At 34.0% G+C, this 20,962-nt stretch overlaps 1 protein-coding gene across 12 annotated transcripts in view; it reads left to right on the plus strand.

Moving 5' to 3' along the window:
• AGBL3 (ATP/GTP binding protein like 3) overlaps positions 1–20,962 on the plus strand; it is an 85,280-nt gene that overhangs the window by 5,206 nt on the left and 59,112 nt on the right. For 3 of the 12 annotated variants that reach the window (XR_004321276.1, XM_032483386.1, XM_032483377.1), the window contains 4 exons: positions 6,568–6,753; positions 13,039–13,146; positions 15,989–16,127; positions 17,311–18,090. Coding sequence is in view for 9 of the 12 variants with exons in the window: in XM_032483386.1 (XP_032339277.1) it covers positions 6,568–6,753; positions 13,039–13,146; positions 15,989–16,127; positions 17,311–18,090 (1,213 nt within the window). In the remaining 3 variants the exon portion in view is untranslated. Of the gene's footprint in view, positions 1–6,567; positions 6,754–8,640; positions 8,699–13,038; positions 13,147–13,236; positions 13,334–15,988; positions 16,128–17,310; positions 18,091–20,962 lie in introns of those variants that run through there. The other 9 variants (XR_004321277.1, XM_032483382.1, XM_032483379.1 and 6 more) reach the window with 8 other exon arrangements.

Below are 20,962 nucleotides of genomic sequence, written 5' to 3' on the forward strand. Positions count from 1 at the left end.
AGTTCTTCTGTACTTCTGTTAATGTTGTGTACCACATTGACTGATTTGCATATGTTGAACCATCCTTGCAACTCTGGAATGAATCCAACTTGATCATGGTGTATAATCCTTTTTAGATGTTACCGGATTTGATTTACTAAAATATTTTGTTGAGGAGTTTTGCATCTATATTCATCAAAGATATTGGCCTATAATTTTCCTTTTTTGTAGGGTTCTTGCCTATTTGGGGTATCAGGGTGATAAAGGCTTCATAGAATGAATTTGGGAGTGTTCCCTCTACTTCAGTTTTTTAGAATAGTTTGAAAAGGATAGGTATAAGTTCTTTATATATACCATAGAATTCCCCAGGGAAGCTGTTCAATCTTGGACTTTATTTGCAGGAAGTTTTTTTTATTACAGATTCTATATCACTTCTAGTAATTGGTCTGTTTTAAATTATCTGTTTCTTCTTGACTAAGTTTTGGCAGCCTATGTGTTTCTAGAAACTTGTCCATTTCTAGTAGGTTGTCCAATTTGTTGACATATAATTCTTCATAGTATTCTCTTACAGCTTTTGTATTTCTGTGGTATCAGTTGTTATTTCTCCTTTTTCATTTCTTATTTTATTTAATTGGGTCCTCTCTCTTTTCTTCTTGGTAAGACTGGCTAGAGGTTTGTCAATTTTGTTTATCTTTTCAAAATATCAGCTTTTGGTTTTTTATCTTTTGCTTTTTTTAAATCTGTTTTATTTCCTCCCTGATCTTTAATTTCCTTATTTCTGCTGACATTCAGTTTTGTTTGTTCTTTTTTTAGTTCTTTTAAGTGGTAGATTAGGTGTTTATTTGAGATTTTCCTTGTTTCTTGAGGAAAGCCTATATAGCTGTGATCTTCCCTTTTAGAATCCTTTTGCTGTATCACATAGATTTTGTAAGGTTGTGTTTTCATTTTCATTTGTCCTGGGGTATTTTCTGATTTCATATTTGATTTCATCATTCATTCATTAGCTTTTTAGTGCCATGTTGGTTTTCGTGTGTTCATTCTTTTCCCATTTCCTTTCTGTGGTTGATTTCTAGTTTCATATCATTGTGGTCAGAAAAGATGCTTGAGATAGTATCTGCCCTCTTAAATTTGTTGAGGCTTGTTTTGTGACCTGTATGTGGTTTATCCTAGAAATCATTCCATGTGTGCTTGAAAAGAATGTGTATTCTGGGTTTGGGGGGTTGTTTGTTTCTTGTTTTTTTTTTGTTTTGTTTTGTTTTGTTTTGTTTTGTTTTGTTTTTGATGTAGTATCTTGTAGATGTCAATTAAGTCCAACTGGTCTGTTGTGTCATTTGGGACCTCTATTGCCTTACTGATTTTCTGTCTGGAAGATCTATCTATTAATGTTAGCAGGATGTTAAAAGTCTCCTATTACTGTTGTATTCTTGTCAAACTCTCCTTTTATATCTGTTAGTATTTGTTTTATATATTTAGGTGTTCCTACATTGGGTGCATGTATGTTAATGAGTATAAAATATCCTCTTGTATTGCGCCTTTATCATTATATAATATTTCTTCTTTGTCTTTCTTTGAGGCCTTTGTTTTAAAGGCTATTTTGTCTGATATGAGCATTGCTACCTCCACGTTCTTGTCATTTCCATTTGCATGAAAAATCCTTCTTCTTCCCCTCACTTTAAATCTGTGTGTGTCTTTTGCCCTAAAATGGGTCTCTTGTAGGCAGCGTATTGTAGGTTCTTATCTTTTTAATCTAATCTGCCTCTCTATGTCTTTTGATGGGAGCATTTAGCCCACTGGCATTTAAAGTAATTACTGATAGGTATGTACTTTTTCCCTTTTAAACCTTGTTTTCTAGTTAATTTTGTAGTTCTTTGTTCATTTCTTCTTTTTGTTTTTTCTTTAGTGGTTTGATGGTTTTCTTTTATATTATGCTTGGATTCCTTTCTTTTTGATTTTTGTGTGTGTGTGTGAATATGTTTTTGATTTGTGGTTACTTTGGTTTTCAAGTATGTTAACCTGCAACTATATCTACTTGCTTTAGAACTGATAGTCATACAACTTCAAACACATTCTAAAAGATCTACATTTTTATACTACCCACCACCCCACATTTTGTGATTTTGATGTCCTATTTTATATTTTCACGCTTATCCTTTTACTGTTAATTGTAGTTATAATCGCTTTTACAAATTTTTTATTATTTTTTAATCTATGTACTGGCTTATTTCAGTGATCTTCAATCCTTTTATATATTTGCCTCTCCTACTGTGATTTTCCCTTTCCTATAGATACTTGCTTCTTTTCTATTTAGAGAGAACATTTAATATTTATTTTAGGTATATGTGATATTTCTGTATTCTTCTATTTTTTGCTTGTCTGAGAAATTCTTTCTCTCACCTTCTATTCTAAATGATAATTTTGCTGGGTAGAGTATCCCAGGATGCAGGTTTTTCCCTTTCAGGACTTTGAGTATATCTTCCACTCCCTTCTGACTTGCAGAGTTTCTGCAGAGAAATCAGCTGGTAGCCTTATGGAGGTTCCCTTGTGACTCTGTTTTTTCCTTGCTGCCTTTAGAATCCTTTAACTTTTGCCATTTTAATTATGATATGTCTTGGTGTAAGTCACTTTGGGTTCGTCTTGCTTGGGATCCTCTGTCATTCCTGTACCTGTATATCTGTTTCCTTCTTTAGATTTCAGGAAGTTTTCAGCCATAATTTCTTCAAATACATTTTCAATCCCCTTTTCTCTCTTGTTTCCATTTGGAACCCCTATTATGTGTAGGTTGGCATGCTTCATATTATCCCATAGATCTTGTATGTTGCTTTCATTTTTTTCATTTGCCTTTCTGTCTGCTGTTCTGAGTGATTTCCATTATTCTGTTTTCAAGATCACATATTCATTCTTCTCTGTCATTTAGACTGTTAGTTATTGCTTCTTCATTATTTTTTATCTTGGCAATTGAATTATCTCCTTTTGATTGGTTTCTCTTTATAGTTTCCAGCTCCTTGTTGTAGTGATTTGCACTTCTATTGATAATCTTTCTCAATTTCTTTAGCATTTTTATTACCTCCTTCTTGAACTTGGAGTCTGTTTCATTATTCTTTCAGGGGATTTTGTCCTTTCAATGGAGTAGTTCCTCTGCTTTTTCATTTTAATTAACTTTCTCTAAAGTCTCTGAATTTAGGAAAAAGTTACCTACTGTGGTCTTGAGGGGATGTTTTTATGTGGGAGTGTCCCTGTGTAGACTGTGTGTGTCCAGTATTTTTGGTGGGAGTGCTGGCTTTGGTGTGGATGCCATGTCTTTCTTCAGAATGTGCTGACTGTTACCCCTTGATAGGGGGTGTGATTGGTGGTGTAGTGTCTAGAGCCTGTGCTTTATGTTAGGCGAGCCTTCTTTGCTCCATGGTTATCACCACCCTGTCAGTTGTGAGGTCTGCTCCTCGGTTTTTGGAGTAGAAGTCCCAGAGGTTGGGTTCAGTAAGGCTCTGTTGTCCTTAAGTGCCTGCTCTGTCCCAAAGGAGGTGACAGCTGAAGCAGGTGAGGCCCGTGTGGTCACAACAAACTTAAGCACCACCTGTGTAGGTTTCTGTGGTTCTGCCCAGAAGTAGCCCAAGGTTACATCCCTTTCTCTGTTGTGTTTGTCCCAGATCTAGTGCAGAGCTGTGGTAAGGAGTAGAATGGGGTGAGGATTGGGGCATTGTGCCTGCAGGAATTGAGGTGGCTGTGTTGCTGCCTGGGATGTGGGCTATCTCTGTGGCTGACTTCTCCCAGGACCCTTCTGCCCCAGATCTGGTGCTGAGCTGCAATGTGGAGTGGGCGGAGCCGGCTTGCTCTTGCTAGGAAACGAAGTGCTGTATACTCTTGGCCAGGGCCTGTCTGCCAGAGATTCAGCATTTAGCTGCTGCATGTTCTTGTGGCACTGCCTGGTGTGTATGCTGACAGTGGTTGCCACAGCTCTGAGGAGATCACACGCTAGGCACCCTGGTCTGTTTCTGTGTACTTAGGCTGAATCTTTGTCCTGATCTAATTGCAGGCTGTGGTGTGCAGTGAACGGGGACAGGGCATCCACCCCTTTGGATTGGGAAGTGCAGCAAGGCGGCAGCTGCTAGTACAAGGCTCTCTCCGCCCTGATTGTAAGCAAGCCAGCACGAGTGCACTCCTCACAGGGTCTAGGCTTCTCCAGCCCTTCTGTTTGTCTCAGGGATTTCCCAGCAGGCAAGGGGGCTTGTTTCCTCTCTACAGGACTCCAGGTCTGGGATGCCCAGATTGTGAGTCTGTCTGTTCCCTCCCCAGAGTGAGGGTCTGCATTGTGGACCTTCTCTTCCTTATAGATCCCTCTTAGGGGCACAGGTCCCACCCGATGCCTTTCTTTCCTGTCCTACCCGGATACATGGAGATCTTTCTTGCAGTTTTAGTTGTATAGGAGATATTCTGCCAGTTTCCAGTTAGTTTTCTGTGAGAATTGTTTCACACGTAGATGTCTTTTTGATGTATTTGTCAGGGGAAGTGAACTCCACGTCCTCCTACTTCATCATCTTGGTCCTCCCCTGAACTTTAGACTTTGGAGTTTTGTTTTAAGTTGATTTTTAATGAAACTAAATGAAAGTGGTCATTAGAAAAGACTTCACTTAACATAAGGATTTACCTTGACATTTCTTTAAGTAGCTCTTTAAACACATTTACAGTATGACTCAAGTTTTAATGGACACAATGTTTTAGAAGTACTTGTTTTTTTTAATTTAAGTATAGTCAGGTTACAGTGTTGTCAATTTGTGTACAGCATACTAGTTTAGTCTAGAAGTACATCTTTATTTAAATGAAGAATGCCTTAATAAAGAGTTTCCTTAATAAAGTCATTCATATGCAAATGCATGTGTATATGGCCATCTTGATGTATACCTGATTTTTAAAATTTTATATATTTCGAGTACTTTCAAATGCACATTAAAATATTTCTTCTAAATATTCATATATCTACCACAGATATTCTGTAATTGGAGATGGAATTTCTATCTTTTTTTTTTTAGCACCATTCTAAAACAAGTCTTTACTTTTGAGATAACCACTATTCTCAGTTTTATGTGTATCCTAGACCTTTTTTTTTTTTTTTGCATTTGTACTCAAACCTATACCCATATTCATAGAAAATTTGTAGTGTAGACTTCTTCCCCTACTTTTTTCTTTTTAAAATTTTGCCTATCTGTTGGAAGAAAGGAGTAACTCACTATTTTAACTAACATTTCCTTGGTTGCTAAAGAAATTGAGAATTATTTCATATGCTTGTCTATTTATATACTGCCTGGTAATGATTGCCCACTCATAGAAGTCTTTTTTTAACTTTGTTTACGTTACATCCATTGTTTAGAATTATTTTGATGTTAAGTTTATCATTATTCATTTGTGGCTCTTGATTTTTATATCTGTTTAAGCTACAAAGACCTTCCCTACACCAGGGTCATCAATATAATCATCCCAATTTCCTTTAATTTTATCTACTTACTTGAATTTTGGTATTTAATTTAAGAATAGTATGATATGGATCTAATTTTATTTTCTAATTCATAAATACCTCCCTTGCCACTTTTGAGCTATACTGTAAATTAGACAAAATGTGGTCTTTTCACATAATGGAATACTAGATGACTTTTAACTGTTGAATAAATGGCTCTATATAAAAATCCTTATAAGTAATAATCCTTAAAAGTAGAAAGGAAGGTAATATTATTCCTTATTTATATATAGTAAGGTTTATGTTCAAAGAGGCTGCATTGGCCAACCAAAGTCATATAGAAACAAAGTGGTAGAATAGAACTGAATTTGTCTGACTCATCATCTAATTGCTGTATCTGCTATTGTACAAAAAGTAGTGAAGAATTATCTAGCTAAAAATCCACATTTCAGAGGTGACAGAGCAAGAGGAGTCAGTGAGACAAAATGGAGAAGTGATTATGTGAAAGGTAGAAACAGCGTTCACTAGCAACCTTTGAGAATATAGTTCCAGCAGGTGGTGAGGAATTATGGTTAGTGAGTGTCATTTAACGCATTAGACAAATAGTTGCCAGTATGATTAAGTTTTAAGACTCAGCAATAGACAGTTTGCTAGAAAAGCTGCGAGAAACAAATGTCACTGGAGTAGCATTGAGAACTTAACATAAATTAGCAGGGAGGTAGGTGTAGCTCAGTGGTAGAGCACATGCTCAGCATGCATGAGGTCCTGGGTTCAATCCCCAGTATCACCTCTAAAAAATAAATAAGTAAGTAAAACTAATTACCCCCTGCAAAAAAAAAAATTAAAATAAAAAATGTAAAAATAAATTTAAAAAATTTTTGAAACACTGTAATTTTAAAAAAAAACATAAATTAACAATACATGAGATCAATAGCTATTTTCTAGCTATTGTGAAAATTGTGACAAAATTTCATTAGTACTTTTTATTTTTGAAATGCCATGAAATATAAAATATTTTTAAAATATCCACAAATGTTCACAAATCAATGGCTTTAGAGGGAAAAAATAAACTATATTAAAAAATGATAGGAATTGGGGTTTTCCTTCTTGTCACTCATGATCGTGTTTGAATCCTTTTTCAGCCGACTCTATTAGTGACCCATTTTTCCCCCGGACCACACAGATACTATTGGAATATCAGCTAGGAAGGTGGGTGCCACGTCTTCGTAAACCACGAGATTTATATGGTGTCTCTTCTTCTGGTCCGCTGAGCCCAACACGGTGGCCTTACCACTGTGAAGTCGTTGATGAAAAAGTCCAGCATATTGGTATGTTCTTAACAGTTTGGGGGATTCAAACATTGGCAGACTTATTTTGCCAATCTTGATTTTAAAGAGGATACTCATGGTATTAGAACTGTGCATTCCAACAGAAACATAACATGATTATATATATGATATATATATATATAATTTAAAATTTTCTAGTAGCCACATTTAAAATGGCTAAAAAACACCAAGTGATAATGATTTCAAAAATATATTTTATGTAATCCAAATATATTCAAAATATTTTACATCATTTTTTTAATACAAGGTTGTCAAAATATGGTGTGCATTTATACTTACATTTCAATTCCAGTTTCTCCACATCCTTGCCAACACTTGTCTTTTGTTTCTTGGATAGTAGTCATCCTAATAAGTGTGAAATGATATCTCACTGTGGCTTTGAGTTATATCTCCCTGAATATTAGTGTGGTTGACAGTGCAATCTGTATTGAAATTCCAATGGCATTTTTTCTAGAAATAGAAAAACAACTCTAAATTCAGATGGAACCACAAAAGGCCACAAATAGCCATATCAGTCTTGAGAAAGAAGAACAAAGCTGAGGCATTGCACTTTCTGATTTCAAAATATATTACAAAGCCACAGTAACCAAAACAATATGGTACTGGCATAAAGACAGGCATACAGGCCTATGTAACAGAATAGAGAGTCCAGAAATAAATCCATTCATGTATGATCAACTGGCCTTTGACAAGAATGCCAAGAATACACACTAGGGGAAAGATGTTGAGAAAATTGGACGATATGCAATACACAAAAGGATGAAATTGGAACTTTATCTTATACAAAAAAATCAACTCACAACAGATTAAAGACAAACATTAAGACCTGAAACTGTAAAACTCCTGGAAGAAAACAAAGGGAGAGCTTCATGACATTGTTCTTGGCAATGATATCATGGATGTGACACCAAAAGCACAGGGAACAAAAGCAAAAAGAGACATGTGGGACTACTTCAGATTAAAAAGCTTCTGCACGCAAAGGAAACAAGACAGTGAAAAGGCAGCCTATGGAATGGGAAAAATATTTGCAAAACATATTTGATAGGAGTTCATCTCTAAAATACATAAATTTCTACAAACAAATAGCAAAAAACGAATAACCAGATTTTAAAATGGGCTTAAAAACTTGAATAGACATTTCTCTAAAGAAGACATACAAATGTCCAACAGGTATATTTATTGACTTTTTATATGAACTGTTTGATAACTTTACCCATTTTGTTATTGATTGCATTTTTTGTGTTCTTGATCTATAAAATGCTCTCTATATATTCAGGAGATGGGCTTACTATGTCATCTATGTTGCATACTTCTTTTTCTTAGTCATTTACCTTTCATCTTTATCATTCAGAAGTTTTTGATTTTTATGTAATCAGTGTATGTACCATTTTTCTATGACTTCTGGGTTTTATAATTCTCATGTTTCTCTTAACATTTTTCAGGTTGTATTTTTTGTGATTAATTTTTTTATTCATCAGGAATCCATTTTGATGCAAGAAGTGAGCTCCCGATCTAGTTCTGTTAACTCTAGCCAGTTGTGCCAACAAAATTAATCAACAATTTATCTGCTGATTGGAAATGCCACAGTTATTATATACTAAACTCCTAGGTCTGATTTTGAATTGTATTCTATTCCATTAACTTGTCTATTCATATGATGGCATGAAATCTTTATTACTGAAGCTTTAAAACTGTAAATTTATGTGGTAAACCTAGTTCCCCATCATTACTTTTTTCTTTTTCTTTAATTTTCCAATTTCTTGGCTACTTTTGCCTTACCTGTATTTCTATATGGAATTTTTTAAAAGCTTTCCTAGTTATCCCAAAATTAATATTGGTAACTTTGTGATCACATTACGTTTATAGATTAATTTAAGGAAGAGTGACAGCCTTACAATATTGCGTCTACCTATCCAAGAACAAGGTATGTCTCACTGTTTATTCTAATTTTCCTTTATCTCCCTTTATAGTTTTAAATTTTTTCCTGCACCTTTTCTAAGTTGTATTGTTAGGTATTTGGTTTTGTTGCTCTTTTAAATAGACTCTTTATTACATATTATTTTCTAACTTGTTTTGTAAAAGAAAATTAACTTTTGTGTACTTATTTTGAAACTATCCACCTCTTGTTTCTGATTTTTGAATTATTATGTATGTGCCAGATACACAGTTACATCATCTAGCAGTAATGTAATTAAATCTTTTCATTTCCAGTTTTTATATTTCATACTTTTTTTTTTCTTGACTGAATGCATTGACTGGTACTTTGAAAAAACACATAATAATTTTACATTCATCTTGTTCCTTATTTTAATGGGAATGCTTGTAGTGTTTTCCCTCTTAGCAAACTATAAACTGGTTTAAAATAAACTTCCTTTTGATCCTATCAAGGAGTATCCATTTATTCTTATATTATTAAACTTTACCAGGAATAATTAACTAAATTTTATTAAATGCTTTTTCAGCATCTCTTGGAAGAAAGAGTCATAATGTTCTCAGCTAGTGTGCTTGGTGAATTATGCTAGTAGGTTCCTTAATACTGAACCAGTAGTATATTATTGGAATAAACAGTTAATTGTTATGTATTATTTTTAGTGTGCTGCTGAATTCTGTTTGCCAGTATTTTATATAGTATTTTCCTTTAATATTCATAAATAAGATAAATGCGTAATTTTCTAACTTTTGTACTTTTTAAGGTTTTGTTATAAATATTACTCAAAATTCTTTCTCTTTCTCCATGTACTAGAATAATTTCAGTAATACGGCAATTAGCTGTTCTTTTAAGTTTAATAGAATTCTCCTAAAACTATCTGAGCATACTTGTTATTGTTGTTTTAGAGTTACAAAGAATATTTTTATTGTAAAACTTATGTTTCTTCTTTGTTAGTTTAGATTTTTCTGTCTATTCCAGGGACAGTTTTGGTTATTTGTATTTTTCTAGAAAAATAATGCTTTTCATGAAGAATTTTTGATTTATTTACATAGCCGTAGGCAAAGAATTCTCTTGTAATTGTTTTAATTTCCTTGGGATTTATCTTGTTAGTTTCATCCAAGAATCAATGTTTAAATGTATATTTATTAGTTCTATTGTACTATTTCCTAATTCATTAATTTATTATTTTATATTCATCTAATTCATTTAGGTTTATTTTGTTCTTTATTTAACCCCTTGTTCTGTATTTACCTTCTTGTTTCCTAATATTTTATTATGAAAATTTCAAAGATAGAAATTGAAAGGCTAGAGAAACATTCAAAACCCACCAACTAGATTCTTTTTATGAATAATTTACCATATTTCTTTATCATATACGTAGCTAACTATCCATCCTTCTCTCTATCCATCATACCATCTTAGATTTTTAATTTATTTCAAGTAAGTTGTAGAATTCTAACATTTCACCTCTAAAATTCAGCATTTGTGATTCTTTTTTATTTTTGAGATAAATTCTACATTCAATGAAATGTGCAAATCTAAGTGTATCAGTCAGTGAATTTTATCAAATGCATAATCTGTGTAATCCAAACCCCTACCACAGTATACATTCTCACTACAATCACTGAAAAAATACAAATACTCAGGTGTCAATTTAAAAAAACATCTACAAGACTTGTATGCTTAAAATTACACAATGCTAAAGAAAGAAATCAAAGATCTAAATAAATCAAGAAATATAACGTGTTCACTGATTGGAAAACTCAATCTAATAAAGGTGTCAGTTCTCCGCAAATTGATATACAGGTTCCAGGCAATTCCTATCAAGATTATACTGTCAATCCAAACAAGATTATTTTAAAATTTATGTGGAAAGGTAAGAGAACTAGAATAGCTAAAACAATTTTGAAAAGAAGCATAAAGTGGGAGCAATAAGCCTATCCAATTTCAAGACCTTTTATGTAGCTACAGTAGTCAAGGCCCTGTTATATTAGTGGAGGGATCTATGTATACATAAATCAGTGGAACAGAATAGAGAACCCTGAAACAAAGCCACACAAATATGCCCAAGTGATTTTTGACAAAGGTGCAAAAGCAATTCAGTGGAGGAAAGTTAGCATTTTCAACAAATGTTTGAACATCCATAGGCAAAAAAGAAAATAAAATGAACTTCAATCTAACACTTTATACAAAAAAAATTAATTCAAAATGGATCACAGGCTTAAATGTAAAATATAAAACTATAAAACTTTTTAAAATAGAAAATCTTCACAATCTAGAACAAGGCAAAGATCAATAAGAAAAATCAGTTTTCAAGAGTGGCAAAACTATGCAATAATGAAAAAATAGTCCTTTCAACAAATGGTGCTGGAACAACTGGATAGGTGATCACTTGCAATGTGAATAAAGTTTGACCCTTACCTCACACCGTATAAAAAATTAACTCAAAATGAATCAAGACCTAAATGTAATAGCCAAAACTGTAAAGCTTTTAGAAAAAAACATAGAGCTAAATCTTCATGATCTTGATTTTGGCAGTGGATTCTAAACTATAACACCCAAAGTATAAGCCACAAAAACAACAATAAAAATGAATAAATTGGATTTTATCAAAATTTAAAACCTTTGTGCTACAAAGGAAACTATCAAAATGAAAATACAACTCGAATAATGGGAGAAAATATTTTCAAATTATCTGATAAATGACTTGTATTGAGAATATACGGAACTCATAACTCACAATTAAAGGATAACCTATTTTAAAAGTAGCAAGGGCTCTGAATAGACATTTCTCTGAAGAAGATAATCACATGGTCAATAAACACATGAAAAGGTGGTCATCATCTTTAGTCACCAGGGCAATGCAGATTAATACCACAGTGAGATACCACGTTACACCCACTAGGCTGATTAGAACCAGAATCAGATAACAAGTGTTGATGAGGATGTAGAGAAATTAGAATCCTCAAATCTTGTAGCCACTTTGGAAAACAGTTTGGCACTTCTCTAGGAAGTTCATCATAGAGTTACCATTTGACTCAGCAGTTCCATTCCTAGGCATATACCTAAAAAAATGAAAACATATGTCCCGAAAAAAGTACCTGAGTGTTAATAATGCCAACATTATTCATAATAGTCAGAGGTGGAAACAACCCAGGTGTCTATTCTGTACTCGTTCTCAAGGGCAGATATTTAGTTTTATATATCAAGATGTTAGAAAATGGCAAATAGCTGAAATACCCAAAATTTTCAGAATGGATGCTATATTATCAGTTCATGATTAATTTTGGTTTGATTTGATTAAATTTTCAGCTACTGAGAGTCTTTTAAATTTTAATTTGCTTTATTGCTTATTATCTGCTTATTTGGTTGTGTGATGTTCACTTAACCCTACAATGTTCAGTGATGTGTATTTGCATCAGTAGTCTAGTCTGTGCCTTTTCTGTAGCTAGACTTGACCCCTATGCATTGTGTCAGATACAGCTCTGTTGCTTAAACAGTTATACATATCATCCCCACAGTGTGTTCATCCAGTGATACTTGTTTCTTATCACCAAGTTTTTTTTCTTAATTGTTTCAGTGAACGTATTTGGGATCATAGAGGCTGGCTCCTTCTATTAGAGCATATTTATACCCAGAGCCAAGCATAGTCTGACATACATCAGCCAGTAATAAAAGAGAAGTAGGAGAGTGAGTCACCACCAAATTCTTGTCCACTAAAAAGTGGGAACAACTTAGGGCAGTTGGGCTATGAAGTCATTTTTTTCCCAATCAGATAGATCATGGTCTACAGTTTGGTCCTGAAAAGAATGAAGAGTAGGAAGGCTGGTATAGGTAAAGAAGAAGGTGAGCTCCTTCCTATGGGGAGACAAAAGAAACCTGAACTATGTATATTAGCTTAGCAAACAACCATTATTAAGGAGGAGGCTGAAGATGCAGGGAAAGGGAGAATAAAAGGTGGAGCAAGATCCCCAGAGGTAGGTTAGAAAGGGATCAAGCACCCAGGAGAAATAGAAACTTTGGTATATATGATGACACAATGTGATGATGACACAAAATAACCATGAGCCAAAATAACTATGATGACATAAGATAACCATGAACTACTCACTACAATAATTTGGAACCAGGGTGCAAATGAAGTGTTAGGGGTTTTGTTAAAGTGTGACAATGCTCATTGTTACTTCCAGTAAACCCTTGGTAAAATCTAGCCTTTCATAAAACACTAAAATTTTAGCCTAGATCTACCAGTGAATAATTTGAAAATATACAGTAAATTTTTCCTGTTTTATTTTGAAGTCATTCAAATAATATTCTCTCTCTTTTTTTCCCAGATTGGACTCCTTCTTATCCTGAGCCAGTGTACATCCCAACAGGCCTGGAGATGGAACCCCTTTATCCAAACTCCAAGGAAGATACTGTGGTTTATCTAGCTGAAGATGGTGAGTATATGAGACATGTTGCTATGAAATATAATTGGGCTAATCAGTTACCTGGGCTAATCTCTTAGTTATATGTTTTGCTGTTTATAGTGGAAATTGCAGATTACTGGGAAGTCTCTGACTCCATGAACATGTTTTGTTACACATTGATCCAAATGTTGATTGAGTGCTAATTGTATTCTTGAAGGTAAGTATTGTAGTTTATGCAAAGTTACTTAAAAATAAAGCATCATGTTGACCGTGGATGGAATGTAGAGGGACTTAAGCTTCACATCAGTTTTCCAAGATAAATCCAGTAGAGTTTTCTGCCACTCTTGTTCCCTTTCTATCGGTACGTCATGTTCATGCAATCTTTCAAATGGTTTATTTTCATTTCATACCAGTTTGATGCATTTCTTGGGATTCCCATCTTTAAAAGAGGAAAATATTTCACATTGCAAATAACATCTAAGTTCATATCTCAGGAGAATGTTCTTAACACTCAGGATCAATAATTGCACTTTGAGAGCTCTGGTAATACAGAATCTCTGCTTTACGATAGAGTATGCTAATCACAAACATAGAAGTCTCAACCTGTATTCTAAACTGTGCACCAACATAAGGGAGTGTGGGACTCCTGTACAATCTCACCATCACATTTTTATATGTTAGAGTATATATTAAAGGTAACTTCCAGGGAACATACGTATTTTCTTTAAAGAGCTAGCAAAACAGAAATTCACAGGGATTGCTTCTTCTACAGTAAGCAGTTCCAGAAACTGTATACTTGAGCATTTGTAAGCAATTGGAGTGAGAGAAGCACCTCTGATTTTTTAAAACTTCGTTTCAAATATTTACATAGCTAAGCTACCTTAGAACTTCCACACACAACTGAGATCTAATGTAAAATTACAGTAGTTGAGGTGAGTCAGTCAGGATCTTGTCAGGAATTGGATTTTATACTTGGGGTAATTCAAGAAAGTTGAAAGAAAGGATAACTTAAAAAAGGATGGGCAGAATTAAGGGAGACTTTCTAAAGGATGGTGAAGCAACAACATAGAATTGTCGAGAGAACAGAACCATTATTTCTCTTAGGCTTGAAAGGGTAAGAGAACAGAATGGTTTCCAGACCTGGAGCTGTAGGAGAAGGAAATCCCCAAACAACTGGATATACAGACTTCTGGGTTGACATTTTTTTTTCTTTAAAGATACTGTTCCATTGTCTCATGACATCTGTTCTCTTTAATAGAAAGCCAGCCATGATTCATATCATTGTTCCCTATATATGATACATCTTTTTCTCTCTGGCTTTTTCCAACAATTTGACTGTGACCTGCCTAAATTTGGTTATCTTTGTATTCATCCTGCTTTGAGTTTATTGAACCTCTTGGAGCCATAGTCTAATAGGGTTTTTTGGTTTTTTCCAAATTTGAGAAATTTTCAGCCATTATTTCTTCACATATTTTTTCCATAATAGTCTTTCTCTTCTGTCCTTTGGAATTCCACTTACATATATGTTAGACTTCTAGCTATGTCCCAGGTGTCACCAGATCTTTGTTCTTTTTTTCTTCTCTGCCCTTGTTTTCAGTTCACTGAATCTTCCTTTTGCAAAGTTCAATTTCTTTTAAGCCCATTTAGTAAATCTTTTATTTCCGTCATTGTACTTTTTATTTCTAGAATTTCCGTTTTGTTCTATTTATAGTTTCTATTCCTTTTTTAGAGATTACTTGATCTATTTATTCATTATCTTTTCCTTTAAGTCTTAACATATCTTCAAAGTCCCCTCTGTTAATCCTACCATCTTGGTTATCTTGGGGTCTGTTAAATATAGCAGGGTTACATTTTCCTGCTTCTCTGTATGCTTCATAATTGTGGACTGTATGTGAGAAATTGTGAAAAATACGTGGTAGGAGTCAGTATTATGTTCTTTTTAAAAATTATCTTGTATTTTGTTCTGGTAGGCAGCTAAATTGCTAGCAAATCATTTTGCATCTTTTAGGATTTTTTTTTAAATATAAAAACAGGTATATTTTCATTTTGTCCTTAGTTCTAGGTCATGGCCCTTACTCCTGAATATGATTCTTATGCCTAATATACAACCTTTCTGAAGTCACAACTGAATGGCTGAGGTGCCCAGTGAAGTCTTTCTATGCTGGACAGGTTGGAATTCCACTATGTCCTAGAATGTTATGTCCTCTGGTATCTCAGTTCCACAGGATAGCACTCTGTTCTATCTTCCTTGGTCTTATCCTGTGCTTGACAGCCAAGCCCTCAGCCAAGGACTGGGGAACCACCAGGTAAACTATTGAAGCCCTCCATGTCTTCTCTCTGGTTACCCAAGATACCAATTTTAGAAGCCCCAGACAGCAGTCTTGCCTCCTCAGCTCAGCAAGACTGTTATGCTGTTCTTAAGTGCCGTCTTCCTAGGAGGTAGTTAGAAAGTACGCCTAGGGAGAAAACCAGAATTAAACATGGGCTTATTTCATGTAGTTATCTTCTTTCAAGAACCCGATTTGGTTGTGGTCTGTATGTTGTCCACATTGATGAAAACAATTCATTTTTTTGTTCCGGTTTGATAGTCATTTGCAGTGAAAGGGCAAGTTCAGGACCAATTACTTCATTATAACCAGAAGTTGAATAAGTATTTTTAATGTGAGAAAGATATGAATTTTTTTAGGCATTGCTTTTCTAGTCTAAATACTCTTAGACTTTCTTACTTCAACATAAACCTATAAGCTAATGTCAAATATGTTAAAATTTACAATCCTTAGTGACACTTCAATTATACTGTGGCTCCAAACTGTGCAAAATAGCCTGTTTACTTTAAATATGGCTTGATACCTTTATGGTCTTCTCTCATCAGCCTACAAAGAGCCGTGTTTTGTGTATTCCCGAGTTGGGGGCAACCGGACACCCTTGAAGCAGCCTGTGGATAACTATGATGATACTTTGATGTTTGAAGCAAGGTTTGAGAGTGGTAATCTACAGAAGGTAGTCAAAGTGTAGGTTTTAATTATTTTTATTTGAGGAGCTAGTCTATCAAGTATTATTTTCTGTGTTAGGTACATTAAAGTTTCATGTATCCATTACTGAGCTGTAATTCCTTGAAGTATAGATGCTAATTAGAGATTATTGGGAGGGGGGGAGTATAAAAGATTCTGGATTTATGCAATTCTGAGAACTATGAATTTAAGCAGGTCTCTGTACTGTACATTTTCAGTATATCAATCTGAATTATCATACACACTGCTCCTCAAACTTTTTAATGGAATAGTTCTTCAGATGAGTGTTCCACAAAATATGCTTGGGAACATGCATGCAATCCAAGGATATTCTTTTTTAAAAAATTTTATGAAAAATTTTAAACCCGCAGTTAAGTACAGAGCATATTATAGTTCCACATTAACTACCACATACCCATACCTAGATTCAACATTCAACAAGGTTTCAACATTCATTTCACCTATTCCTAGTTCACAGTTTATAACTACACACACATGCAGTAAGTGCATAATGCTGACAGAATAGGAAGTCACTTGGTAAAGAAAAAAAAGTCACAACTAACCAAGAAAGTTGTTATACGTATTAATAATATACTAGTGAAATTATTTTGGCCTTTATTTTTAAGTATTCTCAGTGACTAAGTATGCGGTATGCAAATAGTTACCAAATACAGTTCCTGTCCTCACAGAGTTTAAAATTTTGTAATCCATTTGCTCATATTAATTTATATGTTTTAAATCTTTCTTAGTGATAAATATTTCAAATTCCTAGAGTTAGAATCTAATATATAACAAATGTCCGAAATAAAAAAAGAAAACATTGGACTTTAATTCAGTTTTGAGAACTCGTTAATCATTTTCTTACAGGAAATATAATTGGGTTGAAATTACGATTTTTATCAAATGCCCATTTTTCATGTGTTCTCTGAAATTACAGAGGAATAAAAAGGCTTTAGAATTAGCATAGAAGCAGTTTCACATCCAATAAAAGAACATTTCAAACCTTTTATCTTTAGCAATCATTTGCTATTGGATGCTGCCTAAATAAACACTGCTTCCCAAATAAAAAGCTCCCTATGAATAGATAATTTATTATTTTTATGTTTATTACTTTTATTCATTTAAACTTCAGTGTCATTTTTACATTTTTATGTGCTTTTCCCCCCTTCCTTTTGTGTATTAGGGCAGAATATGAGTACCAGCTGACTGTGCGCCCTGACCTGTTCACAAATAGACACACCCAGTGGTACTATTTCCAAGTCACTAATACCCAAGCAGGAATAGTCTACAGATTCACTATTATCAATTTCACGAAACCTGCTAGTCTTTATAATCGAGGTATGCGCCCACTGTTTTATTCTGAAAAAGAGGCCAACACTCATAATATTGGCTGGCAGAGAATAGGAGACCAAATCAAGTACTATAGGAACAACCAGGGACAAGATGGGCGCCACTGTTTCTCTCTTACATGGACGTTTCAGTTTCCGCACAACAAAGATACCTGCTACTTTGCTCACTGTTACCCATACACTTACACCAACCTGCAAGAATACCTTTCTAGCATCAATAATGACCCAGTACGGTCAAAGTTTTGTAAAATACGTGTCTTATGCCACACGATTGCTAGAAACATGGTGTATGTTTTAACGATTACTTCCCCCTTGAAGAACACTGACACAAGAAAGCGAAAGGCCGTGATTCTGACTGCAAGGGTACATCCAGGAGAAACCAACAGCTCTTGGATCATCAAAGGCTTCCTGGATTATATTTTAGGAGACTCAAGTGATGCACAGTTGCTTCGGGACACTTTCATCTTCAAGGTGGTACCCATGCTGAATCCAGATGGTGTGATTGTGGGAAACTATCGGTGTTCCTTAGCTGGACAGGATTTAAACCGCAACTATACATCTCTCCTGAAGGAATCATATCCTTCTGTTTGGTATACCCGGAACATGATCCGTAGGTAAAATAAACCTCAGATTACCCTCTGCTTATGTAGTAAACCAGATAGTAAGAATCCCCCTTGTTTTACTCTAGCTTTTCTTAAGATTTAACTAATAGCTACTTAACTTTTCCTCATTCTTCCCAACTCTGCTTATACACCTTTCTGGCAATATGCCACTAGATTAACTAGCTTTCTTTTGAAAAATGAAATAGAAATAAAATAGAACATTTTAATGACTTTGTGAAACGTAGTTAAATTTGCATATCCCAAATTTGGTTTCTTGCTAAAGCTGATGGTAGCACTGATGTTTACTTTGGGATCCTTGAATCCCTTATATGTAAAAATTAATTATGTCCCACAGAGTCTTCTAGCGCTATGTTGACCATATATTGCTCTATGATGAGTCTTTTTACTAGCCAGTTACATAGCTCTTTAAACTTTCATGAATAATAATCTTATTTGCCCCTAGAAAAAAATGAACAGCTTTACATTTTCTACAGAATCCAGGATGGTAAAATGCACATAATATTTAAATATTTGTTAAATTACTGGGTGAATTTTAATAGATTGAAGTAATAATAATCATGAATAGACATTGCTAGCATAGAAGGATTTATTGGAGTCAAAGAACAACCATTCCAAGTCCAAAGCCTCTTAACCTTTTTGGTTAAGAATTTGGAGACTGGAGTCAAAACGTATCATATTGGAATCCCTGCTATATCATTTGCTAACTGTATCTTGAGCAATTTAAAAATAAATCCAAATCTCAGTTTTCTCATCTATAAAGGGGGAATAATAATACCTCACAGATGAGAGGATTAAATGAGAATATTATTACTAAATTGCCCAGAATAAAACCTGAAACATTAGAAGCTCTAAATATATTCAGTGTTTCATCAAATGTAAAAAGAAAAAAAAAAGTTGTTAATGAATTAGATATAGATGTAAAAACTCTGTAAATTATTTAGGATTGTTTAAGTATTACAGTAGTAAGTACTAGTGTTTATATCCTCATCCTGCTTTGTTACCAGGGCCACTAGTGCAAGCACAAGAGCCCTGTTTCAAGGAGGAGGACCTCAAGGATACCTCCAGTTCCTCAGAGGGGCTGACAGGCTTCAAGAGGCTTCAAGGCTCCAGTTATCATAGTTCAGCCTCGGCTTTCCCTTTCATGTTAATCCTCTGATCTGCTTAGACGCTTGGGGAGTGAAGTGCACAAATGTGGACTTCAGGATTCCCTTAAAGTCATTTGGGAATATTTAAGCAATAAAGAATAACCCTGATGATGGCAGACAATGAAAAGAAAGCTGAATAAATGCATTGTGGTATCCTGGATTGGATTCTGGGACAGAAAGAGGACATTAGTGGGAAACTAGTGAAAGCCAGATAAGGTTGGGAGTTTAATTAATAGTAATGTACCAATGTTAGTTCCTTAGTTTTTGACAGTGTACCATCGTTATGTGGTATGTTAACATTAGGGGAAACTGGATAAGGGGTAAATGAAAACTCTCTATTAATTTTGGCAATTTGGTATAAATCTAAAGTTATTCCAAAATTCAGAGTTTATTTTTTTATAGAAAGGGAGCTTATGGGATGCCTATTAGAATGTTTATAATGTCTGCTTAATGCTCTTTGACATTAAGGGTGCCTGGCCCAACACAAGATGGATTACAGGCCCTTGGCTTGTCTCTATGGAAAATATTTTATATGTCTTAGTTCTCCTCAGATTGCCTTGTAAGGAGGTTAAAGCAGGAATCTATTCAGTAAGTTTCAGAAAGACTTCCAAAAAAGAGAACTACCTTAATGCAGGCATTAAGAATCATAGACAGATAAAATGGAATAAAAAGTCAGTCACATATGTGTGGAAAGGTGAGCAGCTGTAAGTATATCTAAAATTAAATTTATTTAAAGTATTTGAGAATTATAGTAGATTTTAGTATAGGATACTTAGTGTAAGAGATTAGAGTATCTTACCTGTGAGTTAAAAAAAAAAGTTTCTAAAGTGATTTAAATTAGTATAAGATGAAAAACGCTAATATCCTTCCTGTTTCACTTCAAAAGTAGTAACATTTCTTTGGCAATTAACTACTTAGAAGTTTCTTTTGACTTACTTACAGGAAACGAAAATCATTAAAACGGGGGAAACAGTTTAAAAATGTACAGTATATCTCATTTAAGGAGCTAACTTAAAATTCTTACTTTATAATCTAGTTCTTTTTCTAAAAACTTGTAATCATTTAGTGGCTTTAGGTCAATCTTTTGTTATCAGTTAAAATTTATTGGGCACCAAGTGAAAAAGAATAATACATGTAACAGACTTCAGTTTGGGATTTCACTGTAGTTTAAAGGAGTATTTTTTCAAACAGAAGCTGTACTTTGAATATTTTGATTTTAGGTTTTAATGTTTTTGTTACAAAAGTAATACATTTCATATTACTAAAAATTGCTAACATTTTGTATTTATTCTTCCAGATGTAACAAGTAGTTATGTGTAATTTCAGTTATTTAAATGATATAATAATGCTATTCAAAGTTTGGAAATATGAAAATAAAGACAGACATGCCCATAATCCTCCACTTTTTTACCTTTTGAAAGCCTATTAGCTATTTTCATCAACCAGTTTGGGGGCTTATTTTTTTATTACTTTAATATTCATTGAATGCCTATACAGGCTAAGAATTGTGCTCTTAAGAAATGATTTCTTTAAATTGTTTATTAGAAACTGACCAGAAAACCAATCACTTCAAACTTTGGTACCATTTTTCTCAAAATAATACCTATTCATCACATTAATCAAGAGTTAAATACTAATTGGCTTCAGCACTAAGTCATCAGGCACTCAAGTTTTAATACATAATTGAGTACTTGTGTGCACAGCACTGTTCTAGATGT

This window comes from Camelus ferus, chromosome 7 (genome assembly GCF_009834535.1).
Source record: "Camelus ferus isolate YT-003-E chromosome 7, BCGSAC_Cfer_1.0, whole genome shotgun sequence".
Classification (NCBI taxonomy): domain Eukaryota; kingdom Metazoa; phylum Chordata; class Mammalia; order Artiodactyla; family Camelidae; genus Camelus; species Camelus ferus.